The sequence below is a fragment of the Copadichromis virginalis genome, unplaced genomic scaffold (genome assembly GCF_057382275.1).
Source record: "Copadichromis virginalis isolate Kocher_CV1m ecotype Utaka unplaced genomic scaffold, C_Virginalis_male_GT1.1 unmapped_scaffold_1, whole genome shotgun sequence".
NCBI classification, from domain to species: Eukaryota; Metazoa; Chordata; class Actinopteri; order Cichliformes; family Cichlidae; genus Copadichromis; species Copadichromis virginalis.
Genome location: NW_028188589.1, coordinates 8,756,850 through 8,781,378, shown reverse-complemented (window position 1 = coordinate 8,781,378; position 24,529 = coordinate 8,756,850). Strand labels below are relative to the sequence as shown.

Genomic DNA, 24,529 nt, shown 5'->3' with positions numbered 1-24,529 from the left:
GAAGTGCGATTTTAATAGTCGTGGAAACAAAACAGCAAAATTCAGCTCGGTGAATTTTGGTTGGAGAGACAAAACCTGCAGCTCAGAATCAGCACAAAAAGACGTGAACACAGCGCGGACCGGACGCATCGGATTCGCTAAGCTCCGACAGCGTGTCCGTCTACGGGCCGTCGGGTGAGAAAGCCGAGAAAGACAAAGCTGATTCTGACGCGTCGGGTCTGTGTTTACGTCTTTGTGTGGAGTCCGTGTACCTAATTTGCTACCTCATTTGCTGTTTGGTTGTTGTTGAACTGGTTTTGTGAGCTTTAATCTGAGAATCTGGCATTTCTGGCAAAACACAGTTATATTTAAAAGTCGATTCAGGATTTAATGAATTGATATCGCTTTATTCAAGCTACTCACCTCCCACTTCCACCTGCACTTTCAACTGGACCACAGCCAATCAGAGAGGTCCCGCCCCTGAGTATCTCTGATTGGTTTAGTCCACGATAGGGGCAAAATGTGTGTCTGTTGTTGACCACAGGGAAGGTTGCAGATTTTTTTTTTTTTTTTTTTGCTACCCAAACAGTTGGTTGCACAGGTGCAACCAAATATATTTTTTTTAGTCGCACCACTGAAAAATTTGGTCGCATTTGCGACCAAATTGGTCGCACTCTAGAGCCCTGATTAATCTGCTAATTCTGTCAGTTGATGAAAGAAAAATGCTTGATCTCACCTGAGAGTTTCCAGTGTACAGTGTGGACTCTTCAGTCCTTCAGACAGAAGCTTCACGCCTGAATCCTTCAGGTTAATGTTACTCAGGTCCAGCTGTCTCAGATTAGAGGTCTGAGAGCTGAGACCTGAGGCCAGAGCTTCACAGCTTCTCTCTGACAGGTCACAGTGACTCAGTCTGAAAAATAACAGATAAACAATTACAAAAATAAAACACTTATGTTGAAGTGTAATGAGATACTATTATATTTAGCAATATTTCATCTTGTTTTGTCAGGAAACTGAGCACTGATGCAGAGCAACATGTGGAGAGAATCAGAGGAGAAGAAGTGAAGAGAGAACAGCAGTAAAACAACACTGAATTGTTCAGTGTGCTTTTGATATCAACAGAATGTGTCAGATTTCTTTATTTTGTATTTTGTTACGTTTCGGTGTTGTCAGTGTTTTGTTTTTTGCGTGACTGTTATGTGTTTCCTGTTTTACTTTGAAAGTCTGTGTTATTTTAGTGTGTTCAATTTACGTTTCCCTGTTCTCGTCAGTTCTGCGTTGCCCCAGCTGTGTTTCCCTCTTGTTGTCCATTTTCCTGATTGCTCCCCCTAGGTATTTAAACCCTGTGTTTCAGTGTGTCAAGGTCGCGATCTTCCCCCCCGTTGTAAATAGTTTGGCGCCTTGTGTTGTGATGTAAATAAATATCGTATTTTGCTTTAAAGAAAATAGTTGTTGATACTTTCGTTTTGGGATTATTTTTGTGGAAGCCCGTATTAGTCTTTTTTATGAGTTCGCCCTCCTTAAGAGCAGTGAGCTTGGGGGCCCTTTTTCCCTTATTTCTATTTTTCCTGAGTTGCATGCCGGTTGCCTAGGCCGGGGTGTAACAATTTGTTTTAGTAGAATTGATGATTATCACTTAGATAACAACCACAGGCCAGGTCTAAATTGCACTTTGGTGACAGTTACACCCAGAAATATTTCAGAAATGTGGACAATTTGTGCTCCAATGTATCCAGTATTGAACAAACTGAGTACCGATGACCACTTAATATTTTTGATATTTTATTTGAGTTGTTCCCACCTGATCTGTGTTAACAAGAATAAACATTTAAAAACTAAAGCTATGATCACATAATTACTTACAGAGCTTTGTTGGAGGCTTTGACCACTGGCAGCAGCCTCAGAAGAGCCTTTTTAAAGGCTCATGTTCTCACTTGGATCATTTATTTCTACTTACATTTCTTTCTGGGAAAAATGGGAATTACTTTGGAAACAGGAAGTATTTTCCCCAATAAGCAGCCCTGGATTAGTAAATCACTCCAACATGTTCTCAGTCAGAAGAAGCTGTCTTGTTATGAGGGAGAGAAGAAAAAGATTGAGGCACAGAAACTTGTCAAAAGAGAGATAAAGCAGCTAAAATCAGGTGTAAAAGTAAAGCAGAGGATGAGTTGAATAAAGGACAGTCAAGGCTGGCTTGGAAAGGAATGAAGTCCATGGTGGGGATGCAGAACAAGGAGCAAAGTTGAATGTGATGCTGAATCAGCAGAAGACTTGGACTCATATAATTCCAGCTTTGATATCATTGATTTCAATGAAGAGCTTTGTGATTGTAGCAAAGGGCTGGTAGCTCTGAGAGTCCCACTGATGAGGCGTTTGTGAAGGTTCGCAGTTATCTAAAGAGCTTAGAAAAAAAGGCATCTGGACTTCTTTAAGTTTTTTGAAGACGTTTCGCCTTTCACCTCTCATCCAAGAAGCTTCTTTATTTCTAGGGTCAAATGGTGGAGAGTCCCAGATTAGCCTGTGTACAAACAGACTTCAGCCATATGAGAGTGAGTGTGAGTGAATGAGAGCACACACAGGACACTCTGATCTCTGAATGTGTGTGACGCAGTGAAAAAAAAGGATTGTACTGGATATACTGTGACTGACAAACAGAGTTTAAAGAGAAAGGTGTTTGGATTAAAATGGATTATGCTAAAGTGAACGTGCTAATGAAATCTGAACTGACTGAAATGTGAAGTGAAGATAATTCAGATGTAAAAGAGAGAAACTGATAATAAGGTGGGGCTGGAGATCAGTGAAGGGCATGTAAACACCTGATTGGTTGAGTAGATATCAGATCGACAGTTTCACAGTTTTCCCTGTGGATTATAACTTTAAGAAGATGTGACATTCATCAAGGAATCCTGCTCTCTGGATTATTTCCATGAACACTGAGCTGGATCACATCTACAGTGCTGGAAGTGCCCGTCTCACCACCAACCTCTCTGTGCACATTCACTTTTCAACCCCTTGTGAGACAATAAAGATGTAAATCTGAGTATTAATCTATGTTATGGGGCAGGGATAGCTCAGTAGGTAAAGTGGTCACCCCATGATCGGAAGGTCGGGGGTTCGAATCCACTTAACTGCTACCCTGAGGTACCCTACACACTGCTCCCCGGGCGCCTGCTTAGTGGCTGCCCACTGCTTCACTGAGTGAATGGGTCAAATGAAGAGAAAAACAAGTAGTTTCCCCATGGGGATCAATAAAGTATCCATTATTATTATTATTATTATTATTATTAGTAGTAGTATTATTATTATTATTATTAGTATTATTATTATTAGTGCAAACACCTCTAATAGGTTGCTTTGGCCTTTCCAAGTCATAACTTCCCTTAGATCTGCGGTCCAGGCTCCTAAAATCATCCTAGTTTAACAAGCACTACAATCTAGAGGAGAGCTGCACTAACAGGTGTGACTGATGAGATCTGACCTGCAAGGATACTCATGTTTATGTATATCAGGACAAGCAGGGAAGACCTGGACATCAACTCTGTCAGGCTGCCTGAGTCCTCTCACCCACATCAGCTCAGAACTCTGCATTATCTACTGAGTCAGACTCAGAGGATCAGGGATCAGAAGTTCTACAAAGAGTAGAACCAGACTTCCTGTATAGAGGTGTGTGGGCCTACTGATCCACAGTGTCAGCACAACTTTCACATCATATTCATCTCAGCACAACTAAAACATGTGACTGACCTCAGAGTTTCAAATCGACATCGTGGATTCTCCAGAAGAACACACAGCTGCTTCACTCCTGAATCCTGCAGGTTGTTGTAGGTTCCACTCAGGTCCAGCACTCTGGGATACGAGGGGTTGGACTTCAGCGCTGCTGCCAGATAATCACAGCTGATCTCTGACAAACCACAGCCAAACAATCTGTATGAAGAATGAAAGATGTAAGTTTATTAGACAAAGTGTGAGCTTGAAATCATTCAGTGTTTCATCATCTGTTCAGAGCTGAAGAAGGTTCAGAATGTAGAAGTTTAGAAAATGGAAACTCCAAACAGCTGAAGCCAACAGGAAGCAGCTTCAAACAAACACAACAAGAGAAAAAACTCTGAATGTTTCACATTAAAGTCATACATTTATCATAAAAACAGGAAAAAGACTTGAAAAAGTCGTGTTTTTCCTTCCAGGAACCACAAGGCTTCACTTTTAAAGGTAAAGTGTGAAAGAAATGGACATATTTGAAGTCACCTTTTTTCCAGTCACATTATTAAAGCAGACAAACTACAAGATCATTTTCATTCCAACGAGTGATCTTCTGACCCTTTATTATTATTGTTATTATTCAATATTTATGGAGGATGTTTTTAAATTGGGCTCGAATATGTGACAGACATTTCATCCCATGTTAGTTTGGCCTCATCCTGGGCCGGATTATCCAGCACACACTCTGACCACAGGCCCAGGGTCCACGCACAGCTGGGCTCCATCCAAGAGACAGGAAACAAACCAACACAATAATAAAAAGCACCATGTGATCTTCTTACATCTTCAAGACAAACATAGTAAAAACATGAGCATATTTGTTTCCTGATAAAATGATGTGACAGGTAGAACAGAGTAAAGTGGTGGTGTTACAGCCTTTCTCCCCTCTGCTGCCGAGTCTCCACTAACAGATTTCCACTCATGAAAAAGCTCTGGCTGCTTCATTTCTCATCTCATATCAGAGACTTTAAGGCTTCAGTGAAGCTGTACTGTGATGCTTCCTTTCCATATTCAGCCCTATGTGCTCTGTATTGTTTTATGCAGGTCATCTAAACAGGTATGAGCTGCTCATTTCAATATAAAAGGTTGGAACTGTAAAGAAAACAAACAGAGCTCATAAACTGAAACTGATTTCATTTTTTCAGCTGGAACATTTTAGTTGTTCCTTTTTAAATACTTACATAATTATATTTACAGTAAGTCTTATCAATCCCCTTTTCCCTGCCAGTCACCGCCAATGTTCCCTCTAATGTTTCATGTGTCTGAGCGAACACACAAACTCCCTGAGCGTCCCTTGGACCACTGTGAGCAACAGCAGACGTGTGCACTGTGGTCACGCCAGCATCCAAGTTACATGTTTATTAAAGTAATCAAATTACAGCATTTACATTTATGTTAGACTACTGTTAATTAACTGCTTTAGCCCACTTACAATGAAAATTAAAAACAACCTTGTTCATGACCTGTAGCATGTTAACACTATTGGAAGTAAAAATAACTTCAACTCCAATTTTGAAAACACAACTTTATTTTTTCTATTTTTATAAAGCTCTGACTTGTATTATGAGTCTGTGGTCTGGGAGAGAGTCTGTAACTCTGTCTGCAAAATACAGTAAATAATGACCAATGTTGGACAATTAATTATATAGTTACTTCTTCAAAAAAGTTACTGAGTTTTGCAAACAACAAAGTTTGTTGCAATAAATACTGAATACTATCGTTGTTATAAACAACAATACTATTCAGGAAGAAAACCAAACATTGCAGATATTTTATCATAACTCTGGTTTTACGTGGCCGATCAACACAATTTAAAAACTGGTATAAAGTCCACACTTTTTCCCTCAGTTGCTCCGTCTGTCCTGCTCACATCTCCAATGGTTGTACACGTTGTCATTAACGTGGCTTCACCTCATCATCAGCCACTTTGCTCGCTATAACACCGGTGTTGGCACATAAGGACGCTGTCATAGCCTGTCAGCGACGTTGATTAGCTGCGTATATACGAATGTGAATCGCGTGATTGGCTGGACTATGGGATAAGGTGGCATCGTTCTAATCCCATATGGGAGCAGCCAGTCACTGACTAACACTGCAAAACAGAATTGTTGAAGATTTAACTTTAATTTCAATTGAGATTTGATTTTTTTTTGTGTGCAACACAGATTTTCTGTGCGCAGAGACCGTGCCAGCAGCGCGCAGTTGCACGAGCGCAGCTTAGAGGGAACATTGGGCACCACCACAGTTCACTTCAACAAAACTTTACTTCAGATTTGTTTTCATGTTTTGATCCAGTGATGAGAGCCGTTTCCCCCATGTCCAGTCCTTGTACTAAGCTAGGCTAAACATGTCCAGGGCCTGTCTCTGTGCAGCTTTTAATCTGATGTTAATAAGGTAGAAATGGAGGAAGAAGAAAATGACTTCATCAATCAACGTGCAGCTACCAACCCAAATGGTGAGGTGGTGGTTAGTTATTGCTGTTGTTTATGATCCCCTACATTATCCTACATTCAAATATATTCTCCAGCTACAATAGTGTTTGTGTTCCTAAAAGGATTTCATGAATGTGTTATTGTTCATGTCACATCTGTATGAAACAAAGAGGAAGTGAGGTTTATCCTTCATGATCACAAACTGTTCCAGCATGTAAACCTGAGATCTGTGTGGAGCAGCTGACCTGCACAATGTGCTCAACACAAACATTATTTACCATCAGTTACTGTGTGACTGAACCACGTGGGTGTATGAAACATCGCTTTTAGCTTTAATAGCACATGGCAACATTCAGACGTGAATCTATACAGTAACACTTTGATTTGTTACAGTGAGGAGACTGTTGAAGGGAACAATGAGGGGAAACTGTAACAGCAGCAACAGAAACCAGGAGACAAAGCTGAGGTCTGGGTTCCTCTATGCTACACACAGCCTCCTGCTCCTGGACTTTAGTAAATACATAAATATCTCCAAGTACACTTACTTCAGAAACTCTATTAAACTCATTACAAGTTTACTTCAGCTTTAAATTACTCACAACATCAGCACACATGAGTAAACAAAGTAACTCACAGCTACTGTTCAAGTTTAGTCATCTTTAATACAAATATACCTCATTATTATGAATCTCACAGCTACCTGCTCATTGAACTGAACAATAATTCTGTTTGACCATTAAAACAAAATATGTGACTGTAAAAAAATCTTCAGACAGTAATTAAGAATCTCCTAAGCAATCCAAAGATAAAGAAAAGTTCACCTGCCAATTCTATAAAGCTTGGTTGTTTATACAATGATATCATTTAATGATATGTTTGGATCCTGACCTGAGAGTTTCCAGTGTACAATGTGGACTCTGCAGTGCAGCAGACAGAAGCTTCACTCCTGAATCCTGCAGGTCATTGTTACTCAGGTCCAGCTCTTTCAGACTAGAGGACTGGGAGTTGAGAACTGAGGACAGAGCATCACAGCTTCTCTCTGAGAGGTTACAGCCACTCAGTCTGGAAGAAAACAAACAAACAATTAAATCAGTCAAATGAAACATTTTTAATGCCAGCATGCAATACAATTATTGGTTAACTAAATAGCTTCATTAAAACACAACTCTTCTTCTATAGCAGCACTTACTCCTTGTAACCTCCACCTGCTCCACCTTCTGAGTCAGAAGACATGAAAACAAACTAAATCTAGTAGAAACATGATTGGAAATCTTCTCAGATCCATTTGTACATTTAGAGCCTGATCCTGAAATATAGCAGCACGGACATTCACAGCAGCAAAGGGTTCTTGAAGATCTGAGCTGGCTTGGCCCTGGCTTATTGAAGATTAAAGAAAGCGGAATCAGCTGTTCAAACCCCCACAAGGCTGCCCGCTGTGACTGAAACAATGGGACGGGTCGTGACTTCTCAAAATGGGCTCATTGAACGCAGCACGGATAAGATCTTGAAGCAGCTCATGGCGGTCGTGAGTTCTCAGACTTTGCTCTTTGAGCGCAAAACCGATAACCTCTCGGAGAAGCTCGTGGCTCTCCAACGGGAGATTGAGAGACGAGTGATGGACTGTTAGATCAGCTGTGAAATTGACATGCACTTGTTTGCACCAAAGAAAACGACCATCATTTCAGGCGGCTAACATACCGGCGCCAGCTGTGGTCTCAAGGCTGGAGCTGAACATAACGAATCTCACCCTGATAACAGACGGTGTTTAGACTGTTCCTTCCCATCCTAAGCATGCTTATCCCCTCCCGGTGCAGACGGTGGGTCGAGGGGACCAGCGCAAATGCTGCAGGCCCGGATGCGCTGTCTACACCGGCTGTCTCTCACCTTTTACCCATCCCTGCTGCTTGTCATGTGTTTCTATGGCGTATTAAGAGTTGCTCTGCGCTAAGGTCATTTTTTTTGTCTGTTCTCAAACTGATCTCCCTGTTGGAGCTCAGTCTGGGAGGAGTTCTTTTTTCTCCTCATCCTTCCTGATGTTGTGCATTTTCTGCTGTTCGGTTCCGGGTCCCTGCTCTAGCGGCTGACCGGCCAGCTACCTAGCCTGACCCGTCTCCCCAATGTGATGTTTGTGTATTGTATGTACGGTTGGCAAGGTCAGTATGTTAATTGCCCCTTGAAAATAAATACAGTGTTCTGAATCTGAATCTGAAAAGATTACAGAAGACGACTCTGTTCAGTAAATATTACGCTCATGCTGTCACGTAATATACCAAAGGTATGTAAAACTCTGGTTGTTGCAGCCATCCAGTATGACATGCTTTGTACTGTCCTGCTGCAGTTTGTGACACCTGGTTGATGAGTTGTGAAGGATGATGAAACAAACACTTCACTCAATGTTTGTCTTCTAAACTGGATGTAATTTGGGCAGCCGATAGTTTTTCTTAATCTATCCCAGCTGCAAATAGGAACACAACAAATAAATAACTTTACCCACTTGGATCCTTATCATTCAAGATTCTGAAAAGATTCACTACTCAGAGAATACTGGTGATTTTAGATGAGAGAGATGATTTGGAAGATGATGAAGGGGAAGAGTTTTCACAACTTGAGGCCTTTTGTCTTCACTGTATAGGACAGAGAATACAGGAAGGGAGGGAGAATATACTCACTGCCGTGTATATCCCCCCCGACGCTAATGCTAGGTTGGCCATGAAAGAACTTTCTGCAGCCATTAACAAACACCAGAATAAACACCCCGAGGCTGCTTTTGTTGTTGCTGGCGACTTCAACCACACCAACTTAAAGACAGTCCTCCCCAGATTCCACCAACATGTCTCCTGCCACACCAGAGGAGACAAGACTTTAGACCATGTGTATTCCAACCTGGCTGGAGCCTACAAAGCCACACCCCTCCCCCACATTGGACAATCGGACCATCTCTCCCTGTTCCTCACACCTAGGTATTCACCACTCATCCAACGTGTGAAACCGGCTGTGAGGACAATTAAAGTGTGGCCAGAGGGGACAGACGCAGTGCTCCAGGACAGATTTAAAAACACAGAGTGGAATATGTTCACCCACACAGACCTGGACCAGTATGCCTCATCTGTACTGGATTACATCTCCGAAACCACAGACAGTGTCACCACCCAGAAACGGATCACCTTGTACCCCAACCAGAAGCCTTGGATGAACCGGGATGTTCGTCTCCTCCTGAAGGCCCGCAACACTGCCTTTAGGTCAGGAGATGCACACGCCTACAGCACAGCCAGGGCTAATCTAAAGAAGGGCATCAAAAAAGCCAAACACCATTACAAAAAGAAGGTAGAAGAACACTTCTCCAACTCCAACCCCCGACGCATGTGGCAAGGACTCCAGACCATTACAGACTACAGGACCACCAAACCCTCCCCCGCATCCTCTGATGTCTCATTCCTCAATGAGCTCAACAACTTTTATGCTCATTTTGAGCGAGGGAACCCCACAACCACAACCAAAGTAGACGTGACGCCAGACCACCAACCTCTGACTCTCTCCCCCACCGATGTAGGATCAATGTCCACAAGGCTGCAGGTCGGATGGCATCCCCGGGCGTCTTCTCAGAGCGTGTTCTAGGGAGCTTGCAGGAGTGCTGACAGACATATTCAACCTGTCCTTGGCCCACGCTGTGGTACCGGCCTGCTTCAAATCCACCTCCATCGTCCCGATACCCAAAAACTCCAACCCATCTTTCCTCAATGACTACCGCCCAGTAGCACTCACCCCCATCATCACTAAGTGCTTAGACAATGTCGGACTCTGTAGTTTTCTCTGGTCCCCTCCCCAATCAGACCAGGAGTGACATGTTTAGCCGCATGTTCTCCTTAAATTGCTGGCTGTCTGAGTGGTGTCCCAGAAACGATGTGGGCTTCATAGATAATTGGCAAACCTTCTGGAGGAAACCTGGTCTTGTTAGGAGAGACGGCATCCATCCCACTTTGGATGGAGCAGCTCTCATTTCTAGAAATATGGACAAATTTATTAAACCCCCCAAAATATGACTATCCAGAGTTGGGACCAGGAAGCAGAGTTGCAGTCTTACACGCCTCTCTGCAGCTTCTCTCCTCCTGCTACCCCCCCAAAAACCCATCTCCATAGAGACTGTGTCAGCTTCCAAAAAGACAAAAAACAAACTAAAAACCAGCAACAAACAACTTAAACATAAACAATCACAAAGAAAGAACAATACAGTATCCACATCTGAACCAAAGAGTAAAACAGTGAAATGTGGATTATTAAATATTAGGTCTCTCTCCTCCAAGTCTCTGTTAGTACATGACTTAATAATTGATCAACAAATTGATTTACTCTGCCTTACAGAAACCTGGTTGCAGCAGGATGATTATGTTAGTTTAAATGAATCAACACCCCCGAGTCATTCTAACTACCAGAAATCTCGAAGCACAGGCCGAGGGGGCGGTGTGGCAGCAATTTTTCACACCAGCCTATTAATCAATGAAAGACCAAGACAGACTTTTAATTCATTCGAAAGCCTGATGCTTAACATTGTCCACCCCAGCTGTGAAACTCAGAAACCAGTCTTACTTGTTATCATCTATCGTCCACCTGGGCCTTACACAGAGTTTCTGTCTGATTTCTCAGACTTTATATCTAATTTAGTTCTGAGCTCAGATAAAATAATTATTGTGGGTGATTTTAACATCCATGTAGATGCTAAAAATTACAGCCTCAACATGGCATTTAATCTGTTATTAGACTCAATTGGTTTCTCTCAAAATGTAAAAGAACCCACCCACCACTTTAATCACACTCTAGATCTTGTTTTAACATATGGCATCGAACCTGAACATTTAACAGTGTTTCCTGAAAACCCTCTCCTGTCTGATCATTTCCTGATAACATTTACATTTACAATAATTGATTACACAGCGGTGAAGAGTAGACTTTATCAAAGTAGATGTCTTTCTGAAAGCACTGTAACTAAGTTTAAGAATATAATCCACCCACTGTTATCATCTCCAATGCCCTGTACCAACACAGAGCAGAGCAGCTATCTGAACGCTACCCCAACAGAGGTCGATTTTCTTGTTAATAATTTCACCTCCTCACTACGTACGACTCTGGATACTGTAGCTCCTGTGAAAACTAAGGCCTCAAATCAGAAGTACCTGACTCCGTGGTATAATTCTCAAACACGTACCCTAAAGCAGATGACTCGTAATCTGGAGAGGAAATGGCGTGTCACAAATCTAGAGGATCATCATTTAGCCTGGAGAAATAGTTTGCTGCTTTATAAGAAAGCCCTCCGCAAAGCCAGAACATCTTACTATTCATCACTGATTGAAGAAAATAAGAACAACCCTAGGTTTCTCTTCAGCACTGTAGCCAGGCTGACAAAAAGTCAGAGCTCTTTTGAGCCAACCATCCCTTTAACGTTAACTAGTAATGACTTCATGAACTTCTTCACAAATAAAATTTTTATCATTAGAGAAAAAATTACCAATAATCATCCCACAGATGTAATATTATCTACAGTTACTCTTAGTACCATTGATGTTAAGTTAGACTCTTTTTCTCCAATTGATCTTTCTGAGTTAACTTCAATAATTACTTCCTCCAAACCATCAACGTGTCTTTTAGACCCCATTCCTACAAAACTGCTCAAAGAAGTCCTGCCATTAATTAATTCTTCGATCTTAAATATGATCAACCTATCTCTAATGATCGGCTATGTACCACAGGCCTTCAAGCTGGCTGTAGTTAAACCTTTACTCAAAAAGCCATCTCTAGACCCAGCAGTCTTAGCTAATTATAGGCCAATCTCCAACCTTCCTTTCATATCAAAAATCCTTGAAAGAGTAGTTGTCAAACAGCTAACAGATCATCTGCAGAGGAATGGTTTATTTGAAGAGTTTCAGTCAGGTTTCAGAGCTCAGCACAGCACAGAAACAGCTTTAGTGAAGGTTACAAATGATCTTCTTATGGCCTCTGACAGTGGACTCATCTCTGTGCTTGTCCTGCTAGACCTCAGTGCAGCGTTCGATACTGTTGACCATAATATCCTATTAGAGCGATTAGAACATGCTGTAGGTATTACAAGTACTGCGCTGCAGTGGTTTGTATCATATCTATCTAATAGACTCCAATTCGTGCATGTAAATGGAGAGTCCTCTTCACACACTGAGGTTAATTATGGAGTTCCACAGGGTTCAGTGCTAGGACCAATTCTGTTTACATTATACATGCTTCCCTTAGGCAGTATCATTAGAAGACATAGCATACATTTTCACTGCTATGCTGATGACACCCAGCTCTATCTGTCCATGAAGCCAGATAACACACACCAATGAGTTAAACTGCAGGAATGTCTTAAAGACATAAAGACCTGGATGGCCGCTAACTTTCTGCTTCTCAATTCAGATCAAACTGAGGTTATTGTACTCGGCCCTGAAAATCTTAGAAATATGGTATCTAACCAGATTCTTACTCTGGATGGCATTACCTTGGCCTCCAGTAACGCGGTGAGGAACCTTGGAGTCATTTTTGACCAGGACATGTCCTTCAACGCACATATTAAACAAATATGTAAGACTGCTTTCTTCCATTTGCGCAACATCTCTAAAATTAGAAATATCCTGTCTCAGAGTGACGCTGAAAAACTAGTTCATGCATTTATTATTTCCAGGCTGGACTACTGTAATTCATTATTATGTCCAAAAAACTCACTGAAAAGCCTTCAGCTAATCCAAAATGCTCCAGCAAGAGTCCTGACAGGGACTAGAAAGAGAGAGCATATTTCTCCTGTTTTGGCTTCCCTTCATTGGCTTCCTGTTAAATCCAGAATTGAATTCAAAATCCTGCTCCTCACATACAAGGTCTTAAATAATCAGGCCCCATCTTATCTTAATGACCTTGTAGTACCATATCACCCTATTAGAGCGCTCCGCTCTCGCTCTGCAGGCCTACTTGTTGTTCCTAGAGTATTTAAAAGTAGAATGGGAGGGAGAGCTTTCAGTTTTCAGGCCCCTCTTCTGTGGAACCAGCTTCCAGTTTGGATTCGGGAGACAGACACTATCTCTACTTTTAAGATTAGGCTTAAAACTTTCCTTTTTGCTAAAGCATATAGTTAGGGCTGGACCAGGTGACCCTGGATCCTCCCTTAGTTATGCTACAATAGATGTAGGCTGCCGGGGGATTCCCATGATGCATTGAGTTTTTCCTTTCCAGTCACCTTTCTCACTCACTATGTATTAACAAACCTCTCTGCATTGAATCATATCTGTTATTAACCTCTGTCTCTCTTCCACAGCATGTCTTTATCCTGTCTTCCTTCTCTCACCCCAACCGGTCGCAGCAGATGGCCGCCCCTCCCTGAGCCTGGTTCTGCCGGAGGTTTCTTCCTGTTAAAAGGGAGTTTTTCCTTCCCACTGTTGCCAAAGTGCTTGCTCATAGGGGGTCATATGATTGTTGGGTTTTTCTCTGTATCTATGAAGCGTCTTGAGGCGACTTTTGTTGTGATTTGGCGCTATATAAATAAAATTGAATTGAATTAAATAGAGCAGCTGGTCCTAGCACACTTCAAATCCTGTCTCCCCCCCACCCTGGACCCCCACCAATTCGCATACTGCAAGAACAGGGGCACAGAGGATGCAGTCTCCATCGCACTGTCCTCTCACACCTGGACAACAACAACACCTACGCCAGAATGCTGTTTATAGACTTCAGTTCAGCATTCAATACAATCCACCCCTCACAACTCATCAGGAAACTGACAGACCTGGGCATCAGCTCCCTCATCTGCAAATGGTTACTGGACTTCCTGACCAACCGCCCCCAACATGTCCGGCTGGATAACCACTGCTCATCTACAATCACGATGAACACCGGTGTACCACAAGGCTGTGTGATGAGCCCTTTCCTCTACTCCCTCTTCACCCACGACTGCAGACCTGCTGATGGTTCCAACACCATCATTAAGTTTGCAGATGACACCACGGTGATTGGCCTCATCAGTGACAACGATGAGGCCGCCTACAGGGAGGAGGTGGATCGTCTGGCTGAGTGGTGTGACACAAACAACCTGCTGCTTAACACCGAGAAGACCAAGGAGCTCATCGTGGACTACAGGAGGAATGCTGATCCACATCCACCCATCCACATTAAGGGGACGGCTGTGGAGCGTGTGAGCAGCTTCAAGTTCCTGGGAGTCCACATCTCCGAGGATCTCACCTGGACGACCAACTGCTCCAAGCTGGTCAAGAAGGCTCACCAGCGCCTCTTCTTCTTGAGGACTCTGAGGAAGAACCACCTGTCCTCAGACATCCTGGTGAACTTCTATCGTTGCACCATCGAGAGCATCCTGACCAACTGTATAACAGTCTGGTACGGGAACTGCTCTGCCTCGGACCGGAAGGCGTTGCAGAGGGTCGTGAAAACTGCCCAGCGAATCGCCGGAGCACCACTTCCTGCCATAAAAGACATCTACAGGAAGCGGTGTCTGAAAAGGGCTGGGAAAATCATCAAAGACCCCAGTCACCCATCACATGGACTCTTCACCCTCCTGCCCTCTGGGAGGCGCCACAGGAGCCTCCGGACTAAGACCACCAGGTACCGGAACAGCTTCTTCCCCACAGCTGTCAGACTCCTGAACTCTGCCTCCTGACATCTGACCCACGTTAACACATGGACTGGACATACACACACCCACAATGGACAACCGTACCCTCAAACACACAATAATAACATGGACTGAACCACCACTCACAACCACTAGCACTTTATATAGCCTCTGTAGGAATTATATCTCACTTATTTTAACTGCACTACTGTATAGCTCTGTGTAAATAATCATTCTGTACATTCGATAATTTTTAATCCTACAACTGTTTACAACTTGCATGGTTCCCATTTCTGTATAGCTGTATATCTCAGATTCTGTAAAGTTATTTATTTCATATTCATATCCTGTACATAGCTTGTACTCACTACAGCCTGTACATACTTATAGTTATAGAATATTTACAACATACTTCATACCGTGTACATTATAACATAATAGACCCATTTCTGTAATATACTTACATATCTATATTTTTGCTAATATATATTGTAATATATCTATATCACTAAAGCACTTCTGGATGGATGCAAACTGCATTTCGTTGCCCTGTACCTGTGCATGTGCAATGACAATAAAGTTGAATTCTAATTCTAATTCTAATTCTAGAAGTGAGGAGAATAACACACAGGAAATGGTCTTGGGCAGACTCAATCCAGGCCCTGGAGTCACGACTCTAACCTTCAATGTGGTGCAACAAAGGCCATCATAGAGTACAGGCCATCCAAGCTGATTTTTAACTTTTCGTCCCAGATACCACCTTTAAAATCATCTAGATTAGGATATGTTGGCTGATCTGAATTGTGTTCTAGATCCAATAACAACAAACAGAGAGCTGTTGTGTGTCCAAGGTGAACAGGAAGAATATATACATGCATAGAGTCAATAAAGTCAGAAGGTTTGCTTTAGACTGTGCTGCAGTTTATCATCAAACAGGCACCATGCTGCCAATAAATGGCATCAAGTCTGACGTTAGTTTACTTTTTTTTGTTCTTTTTTTAAAATCAAGATTACATTTTATAGCAACCACAGCAGAGATGACCAGGGAAGGTGTGCTTGAGGGGATATAGCTACAACAGCTGGTTTCAGACTGAAGATGAACTGAGGTGCTGCACCCAAGTCTGCAGGTTCAGGGAGGGACAAACATCTGCTGCAACCAGATTGGAGTGAGAGGAGAGAGCAGGCCAACAACAACAAAGAAACAACAAACACACTGTGGAAGACCGAAGCAGAGTTTAGTTTAAAGTGGAACTAAGGATGTTTCTCTGGCTGCCAGGATTCACTGAGTAATTCAAATGCTTTCTTTAATGCAGGACCCACCATGCATGTAAAAGCAAGTGTTTCACCAACATTTGTGACTAAAAATAGACCTGCAGTAGAAATGTATCTAGGAGCATGCATGTGAAGATAAAGTATCACAACATCAGGCACATGCAGCCTAAGTGTTTAAACAAAGACTGATAACATAACAGCAGCAGTGATGATCAGAGTTTATGGTGAATTCAGCGTCTCGAGTACACCGAGTTCTGGAGGCATCAAAGAGGTTACAGTTGTATTGGAGAAATCCCCAAACTTTAGGATACAAATTCATACAAAGACAGAAAACCTGGTGAAATAAATTACTGACACAGTTGGATGTTAAAAGTAAAGACATGAGTACAAATGTACTCACAGAGCTTTGTTGGAGGCTTTGACCACTGGCAGCAGCCTCAGAAGAGCCTCCTCTGAAGCAGAGTATTTCTTCAGGTCAAACACATCCAGATCTTCTTCTGATGACAGTAAGATGAAGACCAGAGCTGACCACTGAGCAGGAGACAGTTCATCTGTGGAGAGACTTCCTGATCTCAGGGACTGTTGGATCTCCTCCACTAGAGAACGATCATTCAGTTCATTCAGACAGTGGAACAGATTGATGCTTTTCTCTGCAGACAGATTCTCACTGAGCTTCTTCTTGATGTACTGGACTGTTTCCTGATTGGTCAGTGAGCTACTTCCTGTCTGTGTCAGCAGACCTCGTAGGAGAGTCTGATTGGTCTGCAGTGAAAGACCCAGGAGGAAGCGGAGGAACAAGTCCAGGTGTCCATTTGGACTCTGTAAGGCCTTGTTCACAGCACTCTGGTGAAGAGACTCTTTTTTTCTAAAAATAACAGACCGCTTGGAGGTTGTTTGTTTTTGTTCCAGCAGATTGAGTCCAGAGTTGCTGAAGGTCAGATGGACATGAAGAGCAGCCAGAAACTCCTGAACACTCAGATGGATGAAGCAGAACACCTTGTCCTGGTACAGTCCTCTCTCCTCTTTAAAGATCTGTGTGAACACTCCTGAGTACACTGAGGCTGCTCTGATATCGATGCCACACTCTGTCAGGTCTGATTCATAGAAGATCAGGTTTCCTTTCTGCAGCTGATCAAAAGCCAGTTTTCCCAGAGACTCCATCATTTTCCTGCTCTCTGGACTCCAGTGTGGATCTGTCTCAGCTCCTCCATCATACTTGACCTTCTTCACTTTGGCCTGAACCACCAGGAAGTGGATGTACATCTCAGTCAGGGTGTTGGGCAGCTCTCCTCCCTCTCTGGTTTCCAGCACATCCTCCAGAACTGTAGCAGTGATCCAGCAGAAGACTGGGATGTGACACATGATGTGGAGGCTTCGAGCTTTCTTGATGTGGGAGTTGATCCTGCTGACCTGCTCCTCATCTCTGAATCTCTTCCTGAAGTACTCGTCCTTCTGTGGGTCAGTGAACCCTCTGACCTCTGTCACCATGCCAACACAGTCAGGAGGGATCTGATTGGCTGCTGCAGGTCGTGTGGTTATCCAGAGGCGAGCAGAGGGAAGCAGTTTCCCCCTGATGAGGTTTATCAGCAGCACATCCACTGAGGTGGACTTTCTAGGGTCAGTTAGGATTGTAGTTTTGTGGAAGTCCAGAGGAAGTCGACACTCATCCAGACCATCAAAGATGAACACAACCTGGAAGTCTTCAAAGCTGCAGATTCCTGCTTCTTTGGTTTCAGTAAAGAAGTGATGAACAAGTCCCACCAAGCTGAACTTTTCCTCTTTCAGCACATTCAGCTCTCTGAAAGTGAATGGAAATATGAACTGGATGTCCTGGTTGGCTTTGTCTTCAGCCCAGTCCAGGCTGTATTTCTGTGTTAAGACTGTTTTCCCAATGCCAGCCACTCCCTTTGTCAGCACTGTTCTGATTGGTTCATCTCTTCCAGGTGAGGCTTTAAAGATGTCTTCTTGTCTGATTGTTGTTTCTGGTCTGTCTGGTTTCCTGGATGCTGTTTCAATCTGTCTGACCTCATGTTCATCATTGACCTCTGCAGTCCCTCCCTCTGTGATGTAGAGCTCTGTGTAGATCTGATTCAGGAGGGTTGGGTTTCCTGCTTTAGCGATACCCTCAAACACACACTGGAACTTCTTCTTCAGCTTAGACTTAAGGTTACGATGACAAACAGCAGCTGGAAGTTCTGAATAATAATAATAAAAATACAACTTTAACAATCATATTTTACAAAATGCTGATGACAATTTCTGACCCACTGAGAAATGACTGAACACACTGGTGTCACAAGTGTCTCATTTATCCAGCAGCTTAAATCTTTAGATAAATCCTCTTACGTCTCTGCAGACGGTCAGCCAGCTCCTCCTGCTTCATTCTCCTCAGGAAGTCCACTGTGATCTTCACAAATGCCTCTCTGCTGTTTCTCCTCTGCTCATCATCCTCCCTCTGAAACCCCAAGCACTGGGGCTTATTTGGATTCAGAGCCTTCTGGATCTTCTTCAGCTCGTTCTTCACAAAAGTGATGATGTTGTCCTCCAGCAGCTGGAACAGAATACTTTATGAATGACCCACCACTCTGAACTTTAGTCCACACAACGTCCACTTCTTTACGATCAAGGGGCATATCATCCGCGACCTCTTCACCAATTATAGGTTTGACTTTATCTGATTAACTGAGACTTTGTCCACAACTCCATGATCCCAAAACGTTGATGCTGTTCATATGAATGCAGCGATTTCAGTGGGAGAAACATTTCACTGGTGTTCAGAGCTGAACTACCAACAGGTTGATGATCAAAGCCAGAAACTTGGAGATGTTTCAGGTGACTGAGTTGATCGTACAGACAACTGGTCTTAAAGGTTCACTCTGTTTACACATACAGATCAGTATTTAAGGTTTGACTCTCATCATCCACTGGGGCACAAACTGGGCGTCATCAGGACACTACAACACAGAACAAACACCATCCCCACAGACACAGCAGCCAGCGAAGCAGAAGAACTTCACATCAAGAAGGTCCTGAGTAAATGTGAACGCTGGTTTGAGGGCGGAGTCAAGGAGGCCATTTATGTGAAAAGGAAAGACCATCTCTGAATGGAGGAGGGGCCTAAGGGTACAACTGTCACCATCTTACATGCTGTGATTGCAGCCATTCCCCAGCTCTCTGTGAACTGGACTCATGACCATTGATCAACAACCATTGATCAATGGTCCTGACAATATGCGTACCAATGATCAATGAACTGACCTCCCAGCCCATTGTTCCTTCAGTGGGCTGGTTTCAGTCATACAAATGTCCTGTTTATAAGATTGAAACCTGCAGTCAGCTGAGACTGAAGAAGTCACCTGATGATGATGAAACGTTTCTCCCTCTGAAAACATCCAGATGAACAGAATCAAGCTTTTTGGGATTTACGTACCTGGATGATTGAGCATCAAGACACAACTCTGTGACTTTTCTCAGATGAATCAATCCTCTCCTCCAGCTTTGTTTACATCTACCAGCCCTGTGGCGCTGCCCAGGGACAATAATCTATGTGAGAGGTGGAAAGTCATACAGGTGTCTGCTCCTGCCTTCAGTTATTTTATCTACTGTGTGTCAACTGGCTGAACCTCCTCCAACTGTCTACTGTCTCCCTAAACTCAACAATGACTTAGTGATCTATCCATTCTCTGACCAAAGACATCCTGCTGCAGGAGGTTAACATAGCAGCCAATGATGATCCCACTCACTGTGAACAACACATTTGGACCTGATTTGCTGCTCTGGTTTACACGTGAACTTCCACTGCTGCTGTCACCAACTTGAGAGGCTCTACAGAAAAACTGGACTTGTCCATAAAAATCATAAACTACATTATAAGGACAGCATTGCTCAATCAACTCTAATTACTACTGACATGTTATCTCTTCTAACTAAGGTACAGACACTCAAACTTGCTGCTTTCAGTGAGAAGTCAAATGTCTGAATATGAGCTGGAAGCTGCTGAGAGTCCTCCTCCTTCCCGTGGGGTTTACTTTCTCTACTACTTTCACTATAAACACGCCCCTTTCATGCACCTGCAGAGGGCCACCAGCAGATGGAGCTGTCTTAAACAAATCCACTTGGATAGTTAGCTGTAGATGACTTTATCAGTATGATTGTAGGACTTTGAGTTATTCTTCAGATTTATTTAAACTCCTATATTGTGCACAAGTGTTGAGCGACCCATAATTTCTCTGTACTTTTCATAAGAGCAGCCAGACTTTCAGCTAGTTTTTGTTTTTTTAAGAGCTCAAAGATATTGAAGAAACAGTTATTCAGCTTCATTCCCACTGATCTCGACTACAAACTGTTTCACTTTGGTTTCTGTTTAAAGCCTCGATGTTTAAAACGTTTCCCTGTGATCATATTTGCACCGTCTGATTTCAAAGTTTGTTTCTTTTGGTCATTTAGTCCACAGAGTCCTTGGTGTTCTGAAAGGGACCTATAAATAAATGCATTATTATTAATAATAAAGTAGTTGTTGTACATGTACAGACCATAAATATGGAGTCCAGCTGTGTTTGATGCTGCTGGGCAGACTGACCACTGGGAACCTCTGAGCTCTGCTGGTCCACTCTGTGGAAGAACCATGAAGGATCAGATCAACACAGGATAAAGATCCAGGAGTTTCTGCTCAAATAACTTCATCTGAATCAAGTCTGTCAAGTTTTAGACTCTCAGATTCTGAAGATATATTTTCTGTTTTCTATGAACTTTCTTTCATCAGTGATGGAAGTGATGATGCTGCAGAAGCTCAGAGGAAACTTTGAGAAAACTGTGATGAACCATCAACTAATGCTCTCAGGAGGCCACAGGTCCCTGAATGTAACTGTGCAGTAGATTCATCGAGTGTTTGAAACCTGACCACTTCCATATGTTTTCATTCTAACATTAGAGGTCCTTTTCTCATTGCTTTGATTTGAGTTTTCATTTGAGTTTTCTGAGTCTCGTATTTGGAGTCGAGTCTAATCAATGATCTGACAGAAGAACATTAAAAAGGATTTACCAGTGCTGTCAAAATTAACATGTAGGGTTAGGGGTTCATCTGTTATCATGATTAACATGATAAAAACCTTTAACACGACACATCTGGAGAGCAGAACGACTCAAAATCCCTGAAATGTTTCTATCAACGCACTTCGAGCAGTTTGTCCGAGTAGAGTTACCTTTGCACACGTGCAGATGTGCAGCACATCTGTTAGTGATGGAAGCTGAACCAATCAGCTCAATATGGAAGATGACAAACACACACTGACCTCCCGATGGAAAGTTTGAGTATTAAAAAAATAACAAGACGGACCAGCCGACCAACATGAAGGATTCTGCACATCGTGACAGAAGGAATTTTCTTTTCACCGAAGCACTTCCAGCTTAAAATATCACAACGATGCAAAGCACTGATGACACAACTGCCAAGTGGACAAACTGCAGACCTGTTAGTGTTGTTAATGACATAGTTTTGGTTCCTCGTGTCAAAGACTTGAAGAAGAGTGACAGAGAGTGTTAGACTGCTGCAGGATCAGTGCCACCTCCACAGACCTGTGAAGAAAATGATTGTTTGACAGATGGGCTCAGATTCAGGATCAGCTGAGGAGTTTGTGGCTGACAGAATCCTGCAGGTACAGAGCAGAGCCCATCATTAGCATGCAGGACTGTCCCTGGGGGGGTCGGCTCATTCAGGAGGTTTATCAATGTTTACATGTTCAATAAACATGTTAAGTGTGTAAATTTGCCCTTTTCTCTCGAGTCTGTTTGCTCATGAAATGAACTTTGATTCGTTTACATTAAAAATGATGTTTAATGGTGATTAATCCAAATTAATCCACAGTAACCCTGTGATGAGTCTGATTAAACATTTTCATTAACAGCAGTAATATAGATTATATATTATTATATATTAGTGCACACTTAGCTTTTAGTATATATGTTTGTTACAAAGTTGTATTTACAGCAGAGAAGCTGAGTTAAAGACTGAAAACTATTCAAAGTCTCTTTGAATTGAAGCGTTTAACATTCTTTGTGTTTATTCTGCATTGACTTCATTATATGGTGTAAACGTCTGTTACAGGCTTAAATATAAAGTTGGAAAAATGTAACTGCAGCTATTGATCAAGTAATTGTGATTAATCAGGATTAATGACAGAAGATTGTGTCATTAATTAGTCATGTTTTAATCTACTGACAGCACTAGTGTTCACTCTGGTGCCTCCAACTGTTTTACGCCCTTTCAACACCTTCGTGGTCAAAAGTGTACACGCACAAAATCTACAATAAAACCCTCACGCAGCAATAGGACAGACACACAATCCATTTATCTCTGTGTCTCAAACACACACACGTGTATTCAAAGCCTCGATTTGTTCATATTTCATCTGTTGTGTTTTTATCTTCAGCGTTTTCAGTGTTGCTGCATTTACACCAAAAATGTTTCCATTGATGAATCAGATTGATTTGAATGTGTTTCATCCATACAAATCCCTCCCTGGTGGTCACATGACTCTATAACATAACAGGAGTCATGTGACAAGAGTTTCATGCTGTAAAATGTCAAAATGGTTGAATGTGGTGGAGTAAAAATGTGAGATATCAACTACTTTTCTTCAATATGAAATGTTTGCAGGGCCTGACAGGAAGTGGACGGACGCTCTGATCACTTCCTGTTTGCTGAAGTGGGTTTTCAGTTGTTTAGAAACCAAAGGCTTGTTTTAAAAGACAGTTTAAATGGGACTGAGGGAACGACGTGTTTGTAGTTTATATCCAACAACATCAAGCAGTTTAATCAAAGAGTTCATGTTGCTAACAGCTCACCTCTCTGCAGCAGACACAGGCTGGACTTTAAAATCAATGGGATGACCTTTAGACCCGTCACTCTGTAAGGACACAGAGCTGGGTCGAGGTCCAGCTTTGAGTCTCTGATGGATCCTGAAAAAGTTATAAATCTTCAGTAAAATTCTCATCACATATCAGCTGATATTATTGGTGTTAGCTTACCTTTTCTCAGCTGACTGTCTTTGCTCAAATCTCTTAATGGCATCTTTGACTGAGTTACTTTCACAGGACACAGAGCTGGGTGGAGGTCCAGGCTGGTTCCTGTGAATAATGATGCAGCAGTGATGTGAGTGCTGAGCTGTGACATGGAGAAGAGTCATGGACAGTTAGAGATGGTCATCTCACCTCTGAGCTTTGGTCTGGCTCTCATGTTCCCCACACAGAGTGCTTTTAGAGGGAGGGGCTCCCTCCTCTCTGTCCTCACACTGATCCATGCTGCTCAATTCACATCAGCTCACACACACTTTCTACCTGCAGAGGAAACACAAATCATTCATGTGCACATCAGCTGAAATCCTCCTTTCATCATGTGTGCTGTCCAAATATCAGCTGCTTCTTTCCTGCTTCATCTCAGTGTCAGCTGGATGCAGTCAGACAGCAGTGTGAGGCAGAGGAAGCTGCCATCAGCCGCTCTGCTATCAGTCCACTAGATGGAGCCTGAAGCACACACGATGCATTCACTGACACACACTGATTCACTGCTAATGAGAAGCTTCTTCCATCCAGTAATTCATCATCCATCAGCTCTGCTGCTGCTCTCAGTCCTGGACTCTGATCACAAACTAAAAGCAGCTTTTTAACTCGTGTCTGTAAGAACTCTTAGCGTTAGCTTAGTGTTAGCTTAGCGTTAGCTTAGTGTTAGCTTAGTGTTAGCATGCTGTGTGCTAGCTTAGCGTCAGAGCTCTGCAGGTGTCTCGTGTGTAAATATTAATCACAGTGACAGTAAAGGAGGTAAAGGGCTGTGACGTCATCACGTACGCTGTGTCCTCTGTGGGCTCTGAGTGAACTCAAAGTACAAACTACAAGTACACAAACACGAACGTAGCTCAGAGTGGCGGACACACTCGGCCTCGTTGGTCCAGCTGTGAGTCCGTTACCGTGAACTATGGAGCGGCAGATTTGTGCTGAACTAAGCTGCACACAGCTGATGTTAGCCAGGAAACATTACACACTGACTTTAATGGAGAGACCGGAAATACAAACACACACAGTTTGTTGTGTGAAGAAATCAAACACGAGCTGAACAAACAGTAAAGTTCCTAAAGACAAACTGTTAAAGGAGGAAACAAAGCAAACTTACAGTTTCTTCACACACCAACAACAAGCTCCACTCCACACCTGGACACTAAACACGGACACACAGGTGAGCTGCTTCCTGGAAGGAGGCGGGGCTCCACCTGAAACTCAGCACAGGTGGGAGGGGCTCAGCTCTGTGTGTGCTGATGTGTTAACTTTAAAAATATGCCGTCTGACTGCTCAGACTGAGTCAGAGTAAAGTTCACATGCTGACGTGTGGAGACATGAAACCTTGTTGTAGCTGCAGGTGTGAACACACTGATCCCAGATCAGCTCTGCTGTATTTGTAACATGAACATTTCTGCTGCAA

At 42.7% G+C, this 24,529-nt stretch overlaps 1 protein-coding gene across 1 annotated transcript; it reads right to left on the bottom strand.

Moving 5' to 3' along the window:
• Positions 1 to 711: 711 nt before the first annotated feature.
• Positions 712 to 24,283, bottom strand: LOC146679766 (protein NLRC3-like). The gene is made up of 8 exons (XM_085450174.1): positions 24,224 to 24,283; positions 23,269 to 23,394; positions 23,086 to 23,184; positions 22,903 to 23,016; positions 20,592 to 20,670; positions 18,406 to 18,610; positions 16,460 to 18,254; positions 712 to 889 (listed from the first exon to the last, which is right to left on the bottom strand). The coding sequence occupies exons 2-8, from the start codon at positions 23,355 to 23,357 to the stop codon at positions 712 to 714; spliced, it is 2,559 nt and encodes an 852-aa protein (XP_085306300.1). The 5' UTR covers positions 23,358 to 23,394; positions 24,224 to 24,283.
• Positions 24,284 to 24,529: the final 246 nt, after the last annotated feature.

Coding starts and splice junctions, on each gene's coding strand:
- LOC146679766 (XM_085450174.1), bottom strand. CDS start 23,357: ATGGATCAGTGTGAGGACAGAGAGGAGGGAGCCCCTCCCTCTAAAAGC. Junction 18,611..20,591: donor AGCTGGACTCCATATTTATG/GTCTGTACATGT, acceptor ATTCTGTTCCAG/CTGCTGGAGGACAACATCAT. Junction 890..16,459: donor AAAGCCTCCAACAAAGCTCT/GTGAGTACATTT, acceptor GTTATTTTTCAG/ACTGAGTCACTGTGACCTGT.